This window comes from Gossypium arboreum, chromosome 11, assembly GCF_025698485.1.
Source record: "Gossypium arboreum isolate Shixiya-1 chromosome 11, ASM2569848v2, whole genome shotgun sequence".
Lineage (NCBI taxonomy): Eukaryota > Viridiplantae > Streptophyta > Magnoliopsida > Malvales > Malvaceae > Gossypium > Gossypium arboreum.
This window is the reverse complement of record NC_069080.1, coordinates 104,473,329-104,496,549: the sequence shown is the minus strand read 5'-3', so window position 1 is coordinate 104,496,549 and position 23,221 is coordinate 104,473,329. Positions and strand designations below refer to the sequence as shown.

The 23,221-nt window shown below is 36.4% G+C and overlaps 1 protein-coding gene across 1 annotated transcript; it reads right to left on the bottom strand.

Moving 5' to 3' along the window:
• Positions 1-1,091: 1,091 nt before the first annotated feature.
• LOC108470715 (protein-S-isoprenylcysteine O-methyltransferase A-like) lies at positions 1,092-3,188 on the bottom strand. Its single transcript, XM_017772150.2, has one exon. It carries the CDS (start codon positions 2,970-2,972, stop codon positions 2,406-2,408), a length of 567 nt encoding a protein of 188 aa, XP_017627639.1. The 5' UTR covers positions 2,973-3,188; the 3' UTR covers positions 1,092-2,405.
• Between the last annotated feature and the right edge of the window lie 20,033 nt (positions 3,189-23,221).

The following is a 23,221-nucleotide window of genomic DNA, read 5'->3' as shown; positions in this document are numbered from 1 at the left end:
AGAATCGTAGGAAAATGGTGGATTGCGACCTACTGGCTTTGATTCTTTTTGTCTGGATGGTACAGTGAACCAATGCATAGTTTTTAGGTGAAGGAAATGACTTTTAATTATCCCAAAAGCATGACGTGTTGGTGGTATTGGAAAATCCATGCGATTCTGACGTGTGTTGATGACCATCATTAGTGGTGTTTCTTTTGTTGATAAATGCAACTACCACTGTATGGATGCTTTGTCAGCTTACTATATATTTGTCTGCCAAGTTCCAACTTGGAAAATCTTGCCTTTCCCTTTTATCCAAGCAGTGATTCAGAAGAGATTACTCATCTTCAATTCAAGTTTAAATTCTCTTATGGACAGTTTATATAATTTAATTTTTGGGCCAAATTTATTTGGATTTTTTTAAAAATCGAAATTACCTTTCGGGTGGGATACTTTAACATGTTAGTTACATACAACGCTTAATATCCATCATTTATAATTAAATTAGAATTATTAGGGTATTTAATCTCATTCCCTCCTTTAACTTGTCTTCCCCTGCTAGTCTAGTGTAGTGTTTTCTGATCTTCACGCTACTCTAATTCGGCAGTTTTTACCGCTTATCCACAGTTGGTCCTTAAAACTTGACAACGAGTTTAAAAACTCATCTATAAACAATTTAACACAATCATTCTTGCATTCTCTATATTACCTCGTAAAAACGGATTAGGATTTGGATTTGAGCAAGATTCAAACCCAATCTCATTTTCAAAATCTAAGATTTTAAGAAAAACACAGAAAATTTTTGTTCTCTCTTTTACTCTTTATTATTATTATTATAAAAAAAACAGATTGAAAAGTCAAAAATTACATTTATGTTTGATTTGTTTCTTTAGTTGCTTTATCTTCTTTGATTGATTTGTTGTTAAAATCCAAAATTGTTCATCATTCTTTATCATGTAACACGGGAGATTATTTCTACTAAACAATTTGGTACGCTCTTTACCCCTAGATGTTGAGTGCGCCTATGTAAATGAAGCCACCAATTAAACAAGTGCATAAGAATTATCCAACTATTATGACAGGTGCAGGGTTTATCCACCAACCAGAGCTCATTATCCAAGTATACATGGATGAGTAACCATTTCCATGTATATATATATTTCATGAACTCTATAAACTTACATAAAAGAAGTGCCGAGAAAAAAAAACAAACACATACAGCAAAAGACATGAAGCTTTAATCCCTTAGTAATTATACAATTGGTTCCGATTTTCCTAGTGAGGAATCAATATCAGCCCTATCTACGTTTATTCGGATTCAATTATGAGTGTCAGATACACTTCTTTGACACAGGTTTCACTTTTTCATAGTTTTTGCATATTTTAAAAGGATCCTGAAAGGGTCCAATATAGGTACCGGATCCTTCAGAACAAAATGCAGTGTGATGGTGCAACTTCCCTACAACTAACACAATCCACAAATTATCACTTCATAAATGGAACCCCAAGCCAGAACAAACAATCAATCATATTCCTCATTATCTGCATCAAAAGAGAAGCCGTTCCCAAGGGATCCTCTTTGGAAAGAACAGCCAAACCACAACAGCAAAACAATAATTAAAACAGGATTACAGAGCATAATCTGAGTAGCAACTACCCAAACAACGAAATCTTATGACCTGGATGATGAACGAATCCATGAGTCCTGTCTCTACAACTTATGATGTTTATCAGGGAAAGCTACGCCTTAATCAAAAGAAATTTCATTTTGCTGACTTGAAAAGCATTTACAAACCAATGCCAACCCTTCTCATACAATCAACAAACCCTCCACATACAAGAAAAAAATTGAACATAAGTGTGCGGAACTCACATCCGAATCTGAGCAACATAAAGAATAGGTACATTTTATGAGTACCCACTTACCAAACAAATAAACCTTATATTCCCTTGGTGACGAAGGATCCATGAACTCTGTCTAACAAACTTACGATGCTTCTCATAGTATTTTATACCTTTAACAGAAATAATTTTCCTTTCCCTTGAAAAACTTATAAAAGCCAATGCTAATCATACTAACACAATGCACTAATCAAATGGAACCCCGGAACAAACACTTCAAACATACTCATAACCTGCCCCAAATTTTGCTTTAAGGAAAGGCCACTCATAAGGGATCCACTTTGCAAAGAACTGCCTTACAGAGTGTTATCTGATTACAAACTTACCAAACAAAGAAACCTTAATGATCCGTAGGATGAAACAATCAACAAGCTACATCTAACCAGTTTGAAATGTTCCAAATGGTAAACCATAACTTAATCAAATGCTCAAATGACTAGCCACAGTCAGAATAGAAAATTTTCTATTAACTACTACTACTTAAACAAGACCAAGCCCCAAACTACTAACCCAAAATAAGCTTATCACATCACAAATGGAACCCCAGAAGGAACTCTTCGAGCATACTCCTCATAATCCGCCCCAAAAAACTGCCTCAAAAAATATTCCTCATAAGGAATCCTCGCCGCAAAAAACCGCCAAACAACAACAGCAAAACCAACAGTGGCTATAGGATTACAAAGCATTATCTGAGTACCAACTGACCAAATCAGGAAACCACAATAACTCGGATGACGAACAAAGGCATAAACTCCACTGGTAACCAACTTATGATGGTCCTCATGATAAACCCTAATTAAATGTGTAAAAGACCGACCAGCAGTTACAATAGCCAATTTCCTTACAATTTCTCCTACAACAAGCATTGCAAGCCCTAGATTACTAACCCAAAAATGTTCTTTCAGTCCAGGGAATAAAAGGAGTTCAAAAAAGTATTCAAGCAATGCGAAGACCATGGCTAAAACATATTCTTTACTGACAAGAAGTGATTTGACATTAACATTTGACATCCCATGAATGGCAGCAGCTAAAATGTATTCTGAGCTATGGAAAAAGAGAATTGCCAATAAAAACTGAGATAATGGATCCATTTTTCTGAAACTAAAATAGCTTCCCTGAATATGAAAGTCGAGCTGTAAGTTGGGTTTTCGCTTTTACCTACCGCCAATCCACTGCTCGTGAAAGTTGCTGTGATCTTTGGAGAGAAAGGTACGGGCGATTAGGCTATCAACTACGAACATTAGCACAGATGGAGAAGGGTTTTCATCTTTTCCTTTCTTTTAAGGGTTAATTAAGTAAAAGGGCAAAATATACTTGAGGTCCATCTACTCTTCATTTATTTTTATTTGTAATTTAGTCAATTTACTTTTACTTCTAAGAATTTAGTCTCTTTTTTTTTTAATTTAAAAATCTAGATCTAATTTCTAACACCGTTAAAATTATTCTATTAAATTATCTAGTGTGGCATATTGAAATAAAAGAACTCACTTGATAATCATGTAACAAAAAGAGACATTATAATGTACTTAAATTTACCAACTTGACAAAAAGTAAAGTACCTAAATTTAACAAAAAAAGTTTATCATGATTAACAATTGGATTTGCATTTTTAAATCTAAAAAGTAGAAACACCAAATTCTTTGAAATAAAGGTAGAATGGCTAAATTTTAAATATATGAACGAGTATAGAGACTTGATCATATTTTAACCTAAGCAAACTTACTAGAAACTATATTTTTTAGGGTAAACTACATGGCAGGTCATTCAACTATGCTTAAATTTCTTCTCTCTCTCTCTCTCTTTTTTTTTTGTCATCTAACTATAAAAAGTTACAAAATAGGCATCCAACTAATTATGCTTGTCTTTTTTTATTATTATTATCTAATTCTGTTAATTTCGTTAATGTTGTGATGGAGAGATGATGTGACAATTCTAAAATTGGTATAATAGAAAATTTAGCCCTTTTGTAAGGACTCGATTTTCAATAGCATTGAAAAATTCAATTTTGAAGCCTAATTTCTTAAATCAAGTTAGCTGAAAATTAAAATCAAACGTGTCAAATACGAAATTTAGGGTCGAATTTATTAAGTGAATTTAGTTAGATCGGTCATTGAACATAGTACAGGGACTAACTTGCAAAATGATTGCACAAATTGGATTTGATTAAAGAAATATTTATGGCCTTCTGTAGCAAATTAACCTAGGACTTAATAACAACTAAATCATAACCAATTTTATGTTAGTGACTAGTCTTGATCCTAACCTTCCATTTCCATTAATTTATCCATCAAGAGATTATGAGTATTGAAATTTCATTAACTAAAATTTAATTAACTTGTTTAAGCATGTTAACATGCAGTAATGAGAGAGAGAGAGTGAAAAAGATAATCTTCATCTCCTTCCTTAGCCGAACCAGCAAGAAGAAAAAAACAAATGAATTCTTCAAGTTTTTCTTCTTGCTTTGCTGTAACAAAATCTATGACGTAAGGAAGCTTACTCTTTTAATTTTTAATGGATTATTGGCTTAAGATAATGGATAATTCTTCAATTGATAAGGTCTTGATTAAGTTTCCATAATCGAGTACTTTGAAAGGAAATGTTATATTTTGATAATCAAGGAAGAAAGAAGGAAGCAAGCAGGCAATTTTGACGTTGCAATCTTGGGAGATTGATGTCACAACCCGAAGTCCTCTGACTCTCAGTGTCTCGACATCAGTCTTTTCACCATGTTAAGGAGGCACCTCGTGAAGATTCAAGGTCACAACACTGGACCTGTGCTGTCGTGACATAAATCTCCCTGGTCTGCAAGGTCACAACACCGGCTCTATGGTTTCAACATTGCCCCTGAAGACGGACTAAGAGTGGATTTTGATTGGCTATTGGGTACAGTGCGGTACGTTTAGCCTATTTTTTGTCTCACGCTATAGTATTGCTACAGTATCTAATCTTACCACCACAGCTGTTTTTACACTAATCGTAGGTAAACACACCGCTCATCCAAACTCACCCTAAAGAGATTGAGCAAGGTCACGAAGCCGAACTTGTGATGTGGCAACCCAAAGCCCTCTGTGCAGAAATGTTGCAAAATTACCTTCCTAGCGTCGCATCACCAAGTTCGTAATAGTCAAATCTATTCAGATTTTGAAGGGTAAATGGTGGAAACATTAGTCAAACATGTCTTATATGGAATTAATAGCAAGGATGTTTATGTAATTGAACATTTATTATTTTTAACACTATAAATATCACCTAAACTCAACTGATATGGGTGGTGAATTAGTGTTAAAATAGCCTTTAAGTTAAGACTTTTTAGAATTAGTTGAAAGAAATTTATAAGTTAAATAGTACATGGACGTTTGAATATTTTCTAGGTTAGTATTATCAAACTCTTGATTTTATTTTTAATTTCATTTCAATTCAAGATTTCATCATTGGGCTTTCAATAAATTCTTTGGATCGAAGCATCTCTGCCATTGGAATTAAGAAATTCTACACATTATTAAGTATTTTTAAACTTATTTCAATTTCATTCTTTAATTTAGTTTGATTGTATGGAATTTTTTTTTTTTTGTGTTTAATTTTGTTATGGGTATGTTTTGAATACCCTGAGTGATTGGTTGATTTGATTGCAAGCATGTGAATTTATGCCAAAATAGTCAATTAAACAATTTAAACTAAATTGAATAAACTGTAAAATTTGAAATTGATAACTCTAAGTGGAAATTTAGATAGCTAAGACCAAAAGGAGAGTTTATCAAGTAAAAATCAATTTAGTTTGGCTTAATTAATTGAGATCAAGAAGATAATTTGATTAAGTTCTTCATTTGATTAAATTGAGACCAAGAGGTAAATTTAGTTAAAATGAGGAAATTGTCAATTGAGTCCTTTAAATATAATTTTATTGCTTGCATGAAGATTAATCGATCACCATTATTTGCCAATATTGTTTTCTATTAATTGAAAGTTTTTATGTTTGTTTGCTTTGTTAGGAATTTGTATACAATCACTTGTTCTGGATTGTCGTACTAATTAATTGTAATAGTAGCTCAGTAGACTTTCTCGCACATGTTATTTTTATTCTTTGCCTCAAATTGCACAATCTCATTTGGGTTCAATCCTCAGAATACTTTCGATGTACCGTGATAACATAATTTTATTACAATTTGACCTATACACCTCCACTACAACCGCACTTCATCTTTTTATATATTTTTGAATATTTCGACACACATATACCAGCAATTAAACAAGAAATGGGGATTTCCTCCACCCATTCAAGACTAGTGATTCTTATACCGTTTATGTCACTACTCAGATCTTTGTTTCTGTAATACAAAAATTTATTGTTTCTTGTATATTTGTAATATGCATCAGTTTGGATATTTTATCAAGATTATGCTTATGTTGCTAAAAAGTAAGACTATGTGCTTTTAGTTTTGTTGCTATTTAGATCTTTGTTTCTATAATAATAATAACATTGTTTCTTGTATACTTCTAATGTATATTAGTTTGGCTATTTTATCAAAATTATGTTTGGGTTACAATTTTTTTAGTATATAAAATTAAGATTATAATTAAATTAATATTATAAACAAACTAAAATTTTAGCAATTGGATACTATTCAAACCTTATTGACGGTTTTAATTGTCATTATATCTTTAGAGATGATATTGAAAACTCACTCATTGAACATTTATCAACAGCTTATACTGTCGTTATAAGCTTAGAGAGAATAAGAATTTCATTCACATAACCTTTTACTAACGGTCATTAACGTCGCTATTTCTTTAATGCATACTTTGACACTTGAAACCTATATCGATAGTTTTTACCACTGATATAGGTATTATCAAATCAATTAAAGCAAACAGTATCTAAACCGACATAGTGACACTCAAACCATTGGTATAAAAGTTTATACCTATTTCGATGGTTACATTTTTCGATGATAAATGGGTATACCGATGTTACATGTAACGCCCCAATTTTCGGGAATTCTGTGAATGTTGGCATAGGTTTAATTATGTTAGTGGGCCTCTAGAAGGCCCAAGCTTAAGATAGAACCCGGCAATTTTAGTTAATTTTTGTTCCATAAGAAAAAGGGGGTGAAATTATGAAATAGAACCTATGTGAAAATGTTTGAAAATGCTATAGGCTAAATTGAAGTGGCCAAATAAATAGGAGTGCAAAATAGGAGGATTTGCATGAAAAACCTCCCATTTTACATGAAGTGGCCAGCCATCATGTTGTTGTAGACAATATGAGCACTTGATATCCATAATTCATGGTACAAATTGATAATGGGTTAGGTAAATGTTCCATGATAATGGATTAGGTAAATATTCCACGATAATGGTTAGGTAAATGTTCCATGATAATGGTTTAGGTAAATGTTCCATGATGGGCATTTCATGTCTTTTGTATTAAAGAATTAAATGGATGAAATATGAAATTTTATTAAAAGAAAAAGGGGTGAAAAGAACAAGTTTTGTCCATCTTTGTTCATCATAGCCGAAAGTTAGAGAAGAGAAAGGAGAGGAGAAAGCTCTTGAATGTTCGGTCACTTGGGGAAGAAAATTGAAGGTAAGTTCATGGTAGTTTGTTTCTATCTTGATGTTCATGAGTTCTTCTTGATTCTACCTTAACTCTTAAAGCATATTTTGGTTTTTAGTTGTGTTGTGAGCATTTAGTCATGAATTAAAATGAAGGAAATGGTTGTTGTTTCATGTTCTTTTGATGAAAAATGGAAGATAGGTGAAGTTGAGCCAAACAAATGAGCATGCATGTGCCTTAGATGCTAAGAGGAAAAATCGGCTAACATGTTGTGCTTTAAAATGATGAAATGGAGATTATACTTAAGTAAAATCATAGATATGTGATGATTGATTGGTGATATACATGTTTAAATAACAAGCATGCAAGTTAGGTGTGAAAGAGTGATTTGGTAATAAATCACTTGGGACAGCAGCAAAGAACGTGACTTTGGAAAATCACCATAAATTGTGGGAGATGAGTTAGAAGCTGAATAAATTATGTAATTAAAGCTTAATGAGTCTAGTTTCAAATAGAATAAACGAGAACATATTTTGAATTCTGTACAAGGAGAAATTTGATTCGTAATGAAGAGGGTCAGATTAGTCAAACAGTGAAACATTAGAAACTTTAAGAAAAATCTGTATTGATTGGCCATACAAAAAATTCTGAAAATTTTATGGATAGAAGATATATGAGTCTATTTTCAGGGAAAATTAACGGCACTTGATTTGGAGCTTCATAGCTCCAGTTATAAATAATTTAGTGACTGTTGCTCAGGAAGACAGCTTGCAGTGAAATTATGATTATGTGGTAAACATTGACAAAAATTTGTTAATGAGTTGCTTATTGTTTTCTTATAAGCTTACTATGATCTGTAGGTGTGGTTGGCCGAATATTGTAAGGGGTTAATACGTAGTTTGTATTTGAATAGTTAGATTAACGTGTTAGTAATCCAATTGTAGGCGGTTCTTGTGTGGATCTCGTCAGCATATCGTCGCAAACAGGTGTGTAACTGACACCCTCTCATAGACTAGATTGGCAAAAGCCGAAAAGCCGAAATGCCGAAAAGTCGGTATTTTAGGAATTTGCGAGTGTGCAAATGCTCGTAAGATAGTTGAGTTTGTATATTTGGTAATCTAAAGTAATAAACTGCAGTACGCATGATTTCGTACATTTTGATAATTTAGGCTTAATGGGCCAAAGATCGGGTTCATGGGCCAACAAGCCCGACTCGGTAAGTATGCGCGGTAAGTGTTCTGATAGTACGTAAATAGTTAGGATATGCATGAAAACCCTAAAAGTAGCTAAATTACTATAATACCCCTATGTGTAGAAAATTACTGTTATACCCCTAGGTGCAAAATTACCTTTATACCCCTAGGGTTAATTTTGACTGAAAAGCATGACGATCTGATTCTGTATGATGTATGCCATGATTATATATCTGTTGCATGGGGACATGGGTTATATTATGGAGGAAGCGTCCTGGTGGCTATGCCACAATTATCTGATCTGGTGGCTCTGCCACATATATCTATCCTGGTGGCTATGCCACAATTATCTGATCTGGTGGCTCTGCCACATATATCTGCTTCGGTGGCTCGCCACAATATCAGATCTGGTGACTTCATCACAATATCTGGCAGCCTCGCTGCGATTTCTGTGGTGTGTAATGGTTGGGTGGGTCGAGTAGTCTCCCCATATGGTGTAAGGCTGGTACGGGGGTATTATGGATGAATCTGGGTTGGGTTTCTGCATAAACATGTAATATCTGTTCTGTTCTGTTATGGGCCTATGGGCTTTATTCTGAATTCTGTTCTGGGGTAAGGCCAACTTATTCTATTTCTGTGGTTTGAGCTGATATAGCCTATGATTGGGTTAATATACACACACACTGAGCTTCCCCAAACTCACCCCTTTTATTTTCATCCATGCAGGTAATCCCCAACCATAGTGGGCTTAGAGCTGTGAGGGAATTCGGAGTGGCCATTGCTCAAAGTTTGATTTTCTTCCGTGAACTGGACATCCTTTTATTTACGTTTGAAGTTTTGGGTTTTAAATGTAATAAGGCCGCTTAATTATTTTTTATGGTTTTAATATGTATTACTAAGATAGGTATTACTTATTTTAACTGTTGAAATTGGATAGCTTTAGTATGCTTTTCAAAAACAACAATTGATTTCAAAATAACACGACAACAAGCAAAGCTTCCGAATGAAAGTATTTTCCAAAATTAATCACTTTTCCTAAAAATGACTTAATCAAATTGGTTTCCTAGAAATATCCATGACGTTAAGGTGTGGTAATGGCAGTATGCATGTCTAGGATTAGATCCGAAGGGAGCTTGGTACTTAAGCAGTCCGATGGACTCACCACCTCTTTTCCGGTTTCCTACCTGGTGCACAGCTTCCATTCACTTTAACCTATAATGAAATTATCTTTTAAAACACTAAATAAGTTTTTTTGGATCAACAATATAAAATGTTTTGAACGCTTCGATATGGCATGTCGGATCCGGTCATAACGTCTGAGCCGAGTTTGGGGTGTTACATTTAGTGGTATCAGAGCCTAGGTTGCAACAACTCGGCTGTGGAATGGGTTTACAAAAAAAACAAAGATTTTCAAAAAAAAAATTATAAAGATTGTGAAAAACGCGATTTTCAAAATTTAGATCTTTAGAAGGTGGCATTCCGAATCTCTGGCCCAAGCCTGTAAGTATTACTCTGAACTTTTCTAAATATTCTCCTGAATTATCTGTCTGTACTGAAACCCTATTAGGATATCTAGATAGGACGATACTGAAACCATAGGAAAATTTGATAAGAGACTGAAACTGTAGCTAGACTTCGATTCTACGAAAACAAACTCTGAATTTCTGTCTGATTCATAAAATATCTGTAATAAACACTGAAATCTTAATTGATGCATAAAAATTCGTAATCAAGATAATACGATATGAGTACAAGAGGCCGTGGACGGAGCCGAGGAAGTGCTCGAGCCAGATCTTCGTCTTCGAGACATATGCCGGCGGTGGATGCACCGGTATCATCGGCAACAGAGGTAGAGTCTCATGACCATGATGCCAAGGATGATGCCCTGTCACAGGCAACGGTTCGTATTCTAGAAAGGGTTACCGGGGTAAGTACGGGCAATGGAGTTTGGGGATCTATTTCTGAATGACTTCGGGCTAACGGAGCGGAGATCTTTAAGGGCTTGTCTGGTATAGCCCCGAATGTGGCGGAATATTGGTTGGAGGCCACAGAACGGATTATGGACGACTTGGAATGCTCTGTGGAGCAGAAGCTGAAGGGAGCCGTATCGTTACTACGGGACGAGGCCTATCAGTGGTGGCTCACTGTGAGAGAAGGAACCCCAGCTGATAGGGTAACTTGGGAACTGTTTAAGACGGCCTTTAAAGGGAAGTATGTTGGAGTGAGTTGTGTGGACCCGCAGGAAATAATTCCTGAATCTGGTGCAAGAAGGTAAAACAGTTGCCGAGTACGAGGCCGAGTTTCTAAGGTTGAGCCTGTATGCCGTGGGCATAGTTGCTACGGAGTATAAGCAAAGTATGCGCTTCGAGGATGGTCTTAGAGATGACCTCAGGGTGTTGATCGCTCCGCAGAAGGAGCGAGACTTCGCGGTCTTGGTGGAGAAGGCAAGGATCGCTGAGGAGGTTAAGCATGCTGAAAAGAAAAATCAGGAGAAGGATCGGAACCGTTTCCGGAGGGATTCAGGACCCTCGGGTGGTGCAAATAGGATTATTAAAAGAGCAAGAGTGGAGGAACCAGTTCGAGCAGTGCCGATGAATGTGGTCAGACCATCAATCTATGGAGACTGTGGTAAGGTACATTTGGGCGAGTGTAGGAAACACTCTGGTGCTTGTTCCCGGATGTGGATCTATGGAGCATAGAGTACGGGACTGCCCTCAAAAAGCTGATCAGGTTCAAGTTGCTGAATAGAGGATTGCTCAACCCGTAAGGGGTAGACCCCAACCACCGAGAGGACGTGGACAAGGTAGGGGTGGAAATGGAAACGGTCAAGGTCGGGGGGCACCTGGCAAGGGTATGGGAAATGCAGAAGCTCGACAGCCAGCTTTGGTGTATGCAGCTCATCGTTGAGAGGAGGGCGACGCACCTGACGTCATAACTGGTACGTTCTTGGTTTCTAGCATGCTGTATACTGCTTTGGTGGATGTTGGATCTACTCATTCCTGTGTTGCATGTGCCATATCTGGGTCGTTGGGTGTGCACTCTGAGGAGATTGTGAGTGGGGTATCTGTACTAAGTTCTTTGGGTCACTCAGTTAGGGTAGACAAACTGTATAGGGATGTACCTTTAGAAACTCAAGGTAGGATTTTCCCTGAAGATCTGATGAAGTTACCGTTCGGAGAGTTTGATCTCATTTTAGGAATGGACTGGCTTGTTAAGCATAAGACGACTCTGGATTGTGCTGCTAAACGAATGGTGTTAAGGACCACAAAGGATGAGGAGGTTATGGTGATAGGTGAGCGAAGGGATTATTTGTCCAATGTGGTGTCGGCTTTAAGAGCTGAAAAGTGGATTCAGAAAGGTTGTGAGGCCTATTTGACATTTTTAAGTCAGTCAGAAGATGAGGGACTGACAGTGGATAAGGTTAGGACTGTAAAGGAGTTCCAAGATATTTTTCTAGAGGAGCTTCCAGGATTGCCTCCGAACCGAGAAGTTGAGTTTGGAATAGATTTGTTGCCTGGAATGGCGCCTGTGTCCATCTCACCGTATAGGATGGCACCAAAGGAGTTAGTGGAGTTAAAGGCTCAAATTCAAGAGTTGTTGGATAGGGGCTTCATTAGGCCAAGCGTGTCTCCATGAGGAGCACCGGTGCTATTCGTGAAAAAGAAGGATGGTACGATGCGGATGTGCATTGATTATCTCCAGTTGAACAAACTGACGATTAAGAATAAGTATCCACTGCCAAGGATTGACGAAGAGCTTCTGTATTTTCCAAGATCGACCTTCGATCTGGATATCATCAGTTAAGGGTCAAGGAGGCGGATATCCATAAGACGGCATTCAGGACTCGGTATGGTCATTACGAGTTTTTTGTTATGCCATTTAGACTGACGAACGCTAATGCAGCATTTATGGATCTGATGAATCGTGTGTTCCAACCATTTTTTTTGATCAGTTTGTAGTCGTCTTTATTAACGATATCCTGGTATATTCTGAAACTGAAGCGAAACATGATGAGCATCTCCGTATAGTGCTGCAAGTGTTAAGGGAGAAGGAACTCTTTGTGAAGTTCAGCAAGTCTGAACTTTGGTTGAGGAGGTAACCTTCTTAGGACATGCGGTCTCACGAGGGGATTAAGGTGGACCTCGGAAAATTGAAGTGATTTTGGAGTGGAAGCCGCCTAGGTCAGTGTCAGAAATACGGAGTTTCCTAGGACTGGCAGGATACTACAGAAGGTTTGTGGAAGGTTTTTCTGTGATGGCAGCATGTAACGCCCCGTACCTGAGACCGTTACCAGAGTCGAACACGAGGTGTTAACGGACTTAATTCATTACTTAAATAGCTCATAAAATTCATTTTAAAATTTCCAGATAAGCTGACTAACTGCATCATAGTCGCTTTAAAAATCATATCTCGAGTTCCAAAACTCAAAATCCAATTTTGTAAATTTTTTCTGAAACTAGACTCATATATATATCTATTAATTTTTTTCTAGAATTTTTGGTTGGGCCAATTAGTACAGTTTATTAGTTAAAGTCTCTCCTGTTTCAGGGTTCGACTACTCTGACCTCTGTGTATTACAAATCAGATATCTCCCTGTACAGAGCTTCAACGACTATGTCGTTTGTCTCTAATAAAACTAGACTAAATAATAAATCTGTAAATATAAATCATGACTTCTAATTATCTTTGTAAAATTTATGGTGAATTTCCAAATTCAGAATAGGGGATCCAAAAATTGCTCTGGCCCTATTTCACAAAAATTTAAATATCTCATAAAATATAGCTCATATACCTATTTTGCTTCTTCCATATGAAAATAGACTCATCAAGCTTTGATTCCATAACTTATTCATTATTTAATTCCATTTATACTATTTTTAGTGATTTTTCAAATTCATGTCATTGCTGCAACAATATTCTGTTTTAAGGCAAATTTCATCTTTTCATGAGTTGTTATGAACTAGATAACCTATTAAACTTCCATGATATCAAACATGATCTAAATTTAACCATCACTATGACTTATCAATATCAAACATTTTCTCAACCAATCATGGCCATATCATAAAATTATTTACACAAAATAAATATATTGCTATACATGCCATACTTAAGTTTTACAAGCCATTTACCCAGATGAAAGTCCTTTGGATAGTGTGATCGAACCTTCGACCCGTCCCGATTCCCGAGCTGGCTTGTTCAAAACTACAAGGAATGAAAAGGAGGGAGTAAGCATAAATGCTTAGTAAGTTCACATGCAAATAGCAAGTAACATAACTATATAAGCAAACATAAAACATCATTTGCATAATCATCACCGAGACATTCATATCACATTTTCATTTATCATCTTACCATATTGTTGTTATATCGAGTTTTCAACCCGAGGGTTAAGTACATACCTGTTCAAAGTATTCATTTCACAACACCTACCAATACGTCCCTTTCATCTTGAGTATTCCTCCATTTCAGTAGAACTTTACCCATTGAACACATTGGAATATAATTCGGATACATGGAAAGTTTGCACATAAGTGCCACATATGTAGCCAAGCTACCATGAAACCCGCCCATAAGCGAACTCGGACTCAACTCAACGAGCTCGAGCGTTCGCATCCATAAGTGAACTCGGACTCAACTCAACGAGCTCGGATGCCTAGTTACATCTCTCGAACTCGGACTCAACTCAACGAGTTCGGACATTCGCATCCATAAGTGAACTCGGACTCAACTCAACGAATTTGGATGCCCAAACATCCTAGTGACATGTCACTTGTATCCTAACCCATTCCTAAGGTTCAACGGGACCTTTTTCCCTATCATGTGTCTCAACCATCTCCTACGGAATGTCGATACCGATACTCGGTAGTATTTCACATTTCATTTTCCAAGTATATCACATAATTTGACATATTATCAAACAATTGTCACAAGTATGATATTTCATAATAATTATTATATCATTTAAATAACATAAAAACATTTAAAATAATAACTATGTTACCAACATTTACATATGAACTTACCTCGTATGCGAAAATGGCTACTTTTACCATTTCGTCCATAACTTGATATTTTCCCCATTTTAGCTCGAATTTCAGTTTTCCTTGCTCTATCATTTAAAATATAGTCTAATTAGGACTCACATTATTCAAACTGACCCAAAATCATATTTTGGAAAAATTACAATTTTGCCCCTAAACTTTTGCAAACTTACACTTTTGCCCCAAAGCTCGTAAATTAAACTTCAGCCTATTTTCTTATGTTTTATGACATGCTGATCATTTTTCCCTTCTATGGCAACATCAAATTCTCACTCTAACATGTACTTATGACTATTAGGTATTTTTACCGATTAAGCCCTTTTGCTCGTTTTCGCTTAAAACCGAGTAGTACATAACATAATTTAAAACCTTATATTCTATCTAAACACCAAAATACACAAATTTCACCTATGGGTATTTTTCCAAATATGAACTCTAGGTTGAATTATTGCTAGCATAAGCTAAATCGAGCTACCGGGACTCTAAAAACATAAAAATCATTAAAAACGAGGCTAGAACGGACTTACAATCGAGCTTGGAAGCTTGAAAAACCCTATCCATGGTTTCTCCTTGCTACATTCGGCCATGGGGTTGAAGATGAGCAAAATTGGCTTTTAATTTTGTATTTTAATTCATTTTACCCCTAAATGACCAAAATGCCCTTACTACTAAACTTTCCAAAAATTCCATCCATGTCCAATTTTTGTCCATAGACTTAGAAATTGGTAAAATTTCTATTTAAGACCTCCTAATTAATATTTCAAAACAATTTCATACTAGAAACTTCTAGAATGCAAGTTTTCCAAATTATTCGATTTAGTCCCTAATTTCAATTTAAGCACTTTATGCATAAAATTTCTTCACTAAATTTTCACACAATCATGCAATCATATCATAGACCTTAAAATAATCATAAAATAATTATTTCTATCTCGAATTTTATGGCCACGAAACTACTATTCTGACTAGGCCCAAAATCAGGATATTACACAGCAGCTTTGACAAAACTCATAAGGAAAGGAGTACCATTTGTATGGACTAAGAAGCAGTAGGAAGCTTTTGAGAAGTTAAAGAAAGTTCTGACTGAAGCACCTGTGTTAATTCAAATGAGTCCGGGAAGGATTTTATGCATGCAATGACGCATCACACGTGGGTTTGGGCTGCGTGTTAATGCAAGAGGGTAAGGTGGTTGCATATGCATCACGATAGCTTAAGCCTCATGAGGGGAACTATCCGACTCATGATTTGGAGTTGGCAGTAGTGATATTCGCACTTAAGATTTGGAGACATTACTTGTACGGAGAAAGGTGTATTATATACACTGACCATAAGAGTCTTAAGTATTTGTTGACTCAGAAGGAGCTGAACCTTAGGCAAAGGAGATGGATTGAGTTGCTTAAGGATTATGACTGCTCGATCGAGTATCACCTGCAAGGCTAATGTGGTAGCCGATACTCTAAGTCGAGAATCAGATTCGATCCGAGAGCAATGTTTGCTCGTCTGAGTCTCAGATGATGATGGAGGTCTGCTATCGAGTTGCAAGTGAGGCCAACCTGGGTGGATCAGATTAAGGAAAGGTAGTTGAATGATGAGTCTTTGGTCGCTCGTTTCCAACAAGTTAAGGAAGGGGAAACTTCTGAGTTTGGGTTAAATGGCGAAGGAGTTCTGTGTTTTCGAGGAAGAATTTGTGTTCCAAAGGACTTTGATTTGAGGCAGACAATATTGAAGGAAGCTCATGGAGGACTTTGTGCCATGCATTCTGGAGGGAACAAGTTGTATCACGACTTGCAAGAATTGTACTGGTGGCCTGGACTTAAACGAGAAGTAATGGAGTTTGTAGGGAAATGTCTAACATGCCAGCAAGTGAAAGCTGAACATCAATTTCCTTCTGGATTACTGCAACCGGTGAAAATTCCATTATGGAAGTGGGAGAGAATCACTATGGACTTTGTGAGTGGGCTACCTTTGACACCCACCAAGAAAGATTTTGTGTGGGTAGTGGTGGATAGGTTAACAAAATCTGCCCATTTCATACCAGTTCGTACTGATTACTCCCTACAAAAGTTGGCTAGGTTGTATGTGGCAGAGATAATGCGACTACATGGAGTGCCAGTGTCAATTATTTCCGACCGAGATCCTAGGTTTACATCTCGGTTCTGGAAGAAGTTGCAGGAGGCATTGGGTACATGATTGGATTTCAGTACTGCCTTTCACCCACAGACAGATGGACAGTTGGAGAGGGTTAGTCAGATTTTGGAGGATATGTTAAGGGGTTGTATCATCAATTTTCGTGGGAGTTGGGAGGACTACTTGCCATTGGCGGAGTTTGCATACAATAACAGTTACCAGGCGAGTATTTGAATGGCACCGTATGAAGCACTGTATGGACGAATGTGTCGTACACCTAGTTATTGGACTGAACTAGGAGAGCGACAAATTCTTAGACCAGAGTTGGTAGCTGATACTGAGGATAAGGTCAGAATAATTAGGGACCGGTTAAAAGAAGCATCTGATAGGTAAAAGTCGTATGCAGGTTTGAAGCGTAAGGAGATTGAGTACTCAGTAGGTGATATGGTCTTCTTAAAGGTTTCTCCTTAGAAGAAGATATTAAGGTTCGGTAAGAAGGGCAAGTTGAGTCCGCGATTCATTGGGCCTTATTGGGTTTTGAAGCGAGTAGGCACAGTGGCTTATCAGTTTGAATTGCCTCCAAAGTTAGACAGGATTCATGATGTTTTTCACGTCTCCATGTTAAGGTGTTATCGTTCTGACCCTGCTCATGTCCTGCCAGTTGCAGAAATTGAAGTTCAGGCTGATTTGACCTTTTAGTAGGAGCCTGTGCAAATATTGGCTCGAGATGTTAAGGTTCTCAGAAGGAAATCTGTGCCGTTAGTGAAAGTACTTTGGCGTAATCATGGAAGGGAAGAAGCTACTTGGGAATCAGAAAAGACTATGCATCAATAATACCATCAACTATTTGGATCAGGTAAATTTCGAGGCCGAAATTTCTTTAAGGGGGGTAGAGTTGTAACGCCCCAATTTTCGGGAATTCTGCGAATGTTGGCATAGGTTTAATTATGTTAGTGGGCCTCTAGAAGGCCCAAGCTTAAAATAGAACCCCACAATTTTAGTTAATTTTTGTTCCATAAGAAAAAGGGGGTGAAATTATGAAATAGAACCTATGTGAAAATGTTTGAAAATGCTATAGGCTAAATTGAAGTGGCCAAATAAATAGGAGTGCAAAATAGGAGGATTTGCATGACAAACCTCCCATTTTACATGAAGTGGCCAGCCATCATGTTGTTGTAGACAATATGAGCACTTGATATCCATAATTCATGGTACAAATTGATAATGGGTTAGGTAAATGTTCCATGATAATGGATTAGGTAAATATTCCGTGATAATGGGTTAGGTAAATGTTCCATGATAATGGTTTAGATAAATGTTCCATGATGGGCATTTCATGTCTTTTGTATTAAAGAATTAAATAGATGAAATATGAAATTTTATTAAAAGAAAAAGGGGTGATAAGAACAAGTTTTGTCCATCTTTGTTCATCATAGCCGAAAGTTAGAGAAGAGAAAGGAGAGGAGAAAGCTCTTGAATGTTCGGTCACTTGGGGAAGAAAATTGAAGGTAAGTTCATGGTAGTTTGCTTCTATCTTGATGTTCATGAGTTCTTCTTGATTCTACCTTAACTCTTAAAGCATATTTTGGTTTTTAGTTGTGTTGTGAGCATTTAGTCATGAATTAAAATGAAGGAAATGGTTGTTGTTTCATGTTCTTTTGATGAAAAATGGAAGATAGGTGAAGTTGAGCCAAACAAATGAGCATGCATGTGCCTTAGATGCTAAAGGGAAAAATCGGCTAACATGTTGTGCTTTAAAATGATGAAATGGAGATTATACTTAAGTAAAATCATAGATATGTGATGATTGATTGGTGATATACATGTTTAAATAACAAGCATGCAAGTTAGGTGTGAAAGAGTGATTTGGTAATAAATCAGCTTGGGACAGCAGCAGTAATGTGACTTTGGAAAATCACCATAAATTTTGGGAGATGAGTTAGAAGCTCCATAAATTATGTAATTAAAGCTTAATGAGTCTAGTTTAAAATAGAATAAACGAGAACATATTTTGAATTCTGTACAATGAGAAATTTGATTCGTAATGAAGAGTGGTCAGATAAGTCAAACAGTGAAACATGGGAAACTTTAAGAAAAATCTGGTATTGATTGGCCATACTAAAAATTCTGATAATTTTATGGATAGAAGATATATGAGTCTATTTTCAGGGAAAATTAACGGCACTTGATTTGGAGTTTCGTAGCTCCAGTTATAAATAATTTAGTGACTATTGCTCAGGAAGACAGCTTGCAGTGAAATTATGATTATGTGGTAAACATTGACAAAAATTTGTTAATGAGTTGCTTATTGTTTTCTTATAAGCTTAGTATGATCTGTAGGTGTGGTTGGCCGAATATTGTAAGGGGTTAATACGTATTTTGTATTTGAATAGTTAGATTAACGTGTTAGTAATCCAATTGTAGGCGGTTCGTGTGTGGATCTCACAAGATATCGTCGCAAAAGCAGTGTAATCGACACCCTCTCATAGACTAGATTGGCAAAGTCGAAAGCGAAATACCGAAAAGTCGGTATTTTGGGAATTTATGAATGTGCGAATGCTCGTAAGATAGTTGGGTTTGTATATTTGGTAATCTAAAGTAATAAACTGCAGTACGCGCGATTTCGTACATTTTGATAATTTGGGCTTAATGGGCCAAAGATCGGGTTCATGGGCCAACAGGCTCAACTCGGTAAATATGCGCGGTAAGTGTTCTGATAGTACGTAAATAGTTAGGATATGCATGAAAACCCTAAAAGTAGCTAAATTACTATAATACCCATATGTATGGAAAATTACTGTTATACCTCTAGGTGCAAAATTACCGTTATACCCCTAGGGTTAATTTTGACTGAAAAGCATGACGATCTGATTCTGTATGATGTATGCCATGATTATATATCATTGCATGGGGACATGGGTTATATTATGGAGGAAGCGCCCGGTGGCTATGCCACAATTATTCGATCTGGTGGCTCGCCACATATATCTCATCTGGTGGCTATACCACAATTATCGATCCGTAGCTCGCCACATATATCTGCTTCCGTGGCTCTACCACAATATCTCAGTATCTGGTGAGTTCGTCAAAATATCTGGCAGCCTCGCTGCGATTTCGTGTGGTGTGTAGCGGTTGGGTGGGTCGAGTAGTCTCCCACATGGTGTAAGGCTGGTACGGGTGTTATGGATGAATCTGGTTGGGTTTCGCATAAACATGTAATATCATTTCGTTCTATTATGGGCCTATGGGCTTTATTCTCAATTGCTCGGCTAAGGCCAACTTATTCTATTTCGTGGTTTGAGTGATATAGCCTATGGTTGGGTTAATTTACACACTGAGTTTCCCCAAACTCACCCCTTTTATTTTCATCCACGCAGGTAATGGCGGTATGCATGTCTAAGATTGGATCCAAAGGGAGCTTGGTACTTAAGCAGTCCGATGGACTCACCACCTATTTTCCGGTTTCCTACCTGGTGCACAGCTTCCATTCACTTTAACCTATAATGAAATTATCTTTTAAAACACTAAGTAAGTTTTTCTGGATCAACAATATAAAATCTTTTGAACGCTTCAATATGGCATGTCGGATCCGGTCATAACGTTTGGGCCGGGTTTGGGGTGTTACATTACATGTGTAACACCCTTCACCTGTATTTAACAACGAAATAGGGTTACAGAGTATTACCGGACTTACAACACATATAAACATTCAATTCACGTATAATTTCACAAATTATGTAAACATTATTCAAACTCAAGCACAATGTCCCTATAACGAGCCTACAAAGCCCTAAACATACTTTGGGAGTGGTTTGGAACTAAACTGATCACTTTGGAAATTTTTACGAAACCTTGAAATTTTTTCTCAAAACAGGGGACACACGCCCGTATGGCCTAGCTATGTGTCTCACATGATCAACAGACACGCTTATGTCATAGGCCGTGTGGACATTCGAATTGGGAGCACATGGTCGTGCCCCAGCCCGTGTTCGATCCCTTGTAACTCTTTAACTTGGGTCACATGGCAAACACACAGGCCCGCGTGCCCCAAAAATGGCCATACACGCCCGTGTGCCAGGCCGTGCCAAACCTGTAGGGTATACTGACTTATGCCACATTGCCAAGTCATACGCCCGTGTGTGAGGCCGTGTGAAGCATACTGACTTTGTTTCAAATTCAACACCAGGGTATACACGACCGTGTAACATGACAGTGTGTCGCACACGGCTAAGACACACACCCTTGTCTCTGCCCGTGAGGACAAAAATAGGCTATTTACTAAGCCAATTTGCCACCTAATTTTGAATGTACCTACAACACATCAATTTGCACTATCACATAACATAAATAGGCATTTAAACAAGCCAATTCAAACATAGTTCATGCATAGTCTATACCACATTTCTCAATACACACAAGTTGCAAAATAGACCAATCCATTTATACCCAAAATCTCATAAACTTAGATCATCAATATGGCTACTTAAAATATGTATTCTTTACCTTGATTCACAAACAAATAACATCACTAATATCAACATTCAACTTCCTGAATACCAACCATTAATAAGCATTACAAAACCAACCTCAATTTACATAACATAAACTATAGGCACATACACATATACACAAGCAAATTAACTCAAAATAAGCCAACTCTCATGGCTATTATATACAAACCAAGACATATACATTTACAAGCCAATTTAAATGGCCAAAATCATTATCAAAACATAACCAACGTGAACAAGTCCCTATACATGCCATATACTCAAAACATAAGCTTAAAGTTACCAAATCGATTGTAGGATTGTGTGACGAAATCTCCGACGATCCCCGAATTTGAGCTAGCTTTGAATTCACTATAAAACATAGAAAAAAAATAACGATGTAAGCTATAAAGCTTAGTAAGCTCATATGAAATATACTCGATATAATCATAAACACATAATTCAAAAATTGATTATAAGTACATGAATTTACATCAACTAACAAACTTTTCAATTACTCATTCACAAAACTATATACTTTCTTCACCATTTCTTCGATTCAAAGCTAATATGGTTTATGCACATACCTGTACCATCTCATACCATCTCGTACCGAACTCATTCTCAACCACATCATTCATTTACCCGTTGAACCATTCGAAATAAAAGTCGGATACTCAGGAGTCTCGTACACTAAGTACTTGCACCATGGCCCAAAGCCAAATCAAGGTAACTTATATCTGTAGTACTGATATCATGGCCCAAAGCCAAATCAGCCGATATTCATGGCCCGAAGCCAAATCAGTATAACTCGCACTCGAAGTGCTAATACCATGGCCCAAAGCCAATTCAATGTATCCCTTAATGACATGTCACTAGTTTACTAAACTATTCCTATGGTTCAACCAGGATTTTGAATGCCGAATTACCATCGAGTCATTTTTGAACTTATTCAAAATCTCGTATTCAAAACTTATACAATATCAAAGCATTTAAATTACATTTATAATGAAATTTATCACATACGAACTTACCTCGGATGTGAAAACGACAAAATAGGTCGATTAGTTGATAACTTTAGTTTTCCCCCGATCTAGATCCGAATTCTGCTTTTCTTGATCTAAATATATTCAAAATTAACTTATTTAATAATCTCTCTATTCAATTTAATCCAAAACACACATTTAAGCAAATTTACACATTTTCCCCTAATGTTTCACCACTTTTACAATTTAGTCTTCATTTCATAAAATCATAAATTCACGAAATTCAATATTAACCCATGCTATCCGATTTACCAATTAGTCCCTACCAGCCCATATTTTTTATTTATTTCACATTTTAACCACTAAATTTCCACATTTCACAATTTAATCCCTATTTTGCATTTTCACTAAAAATCACTTAACAAAACTTGTATAACTATCATCAAACATTCAAAATCTATCATCAAACATCAAAATACATGCTTATTCATCAATAGAAACTTTATAAATCTTTAACAATTTTGTAAATTAGTCCCTGGGCTAGCTAGACCTAGCTGCAACGATATCAAAAACATAGAAATCATTAAAAACGGGACAAAAATTGTACCTTAATTAGCTATACAAGCTTGGCCGAATAGAAAACCTAACTTTGGCTTTTCTTTTCTTCAAATTTCAACATTAGGAGAAGATGAACACTATTTTATGATTTTGTTTTATTTATTTTTATGTTATTTACCAATTTACAAATATACCCTTAATGATAAACCATTTAAATCATCCATTTAATGTCCAATATTGTCCACTTACCATAAAAATGGTCTAATTCCTATTTAAGGACCCTTACTTTAAGGTTCTATAGCTATTTGACACCTTTAGCTTATAGAACAGCACTTTCGCACTTTACGTGATTTAGTCCTTTTTATCAAATTGACCCATCAAACGATAA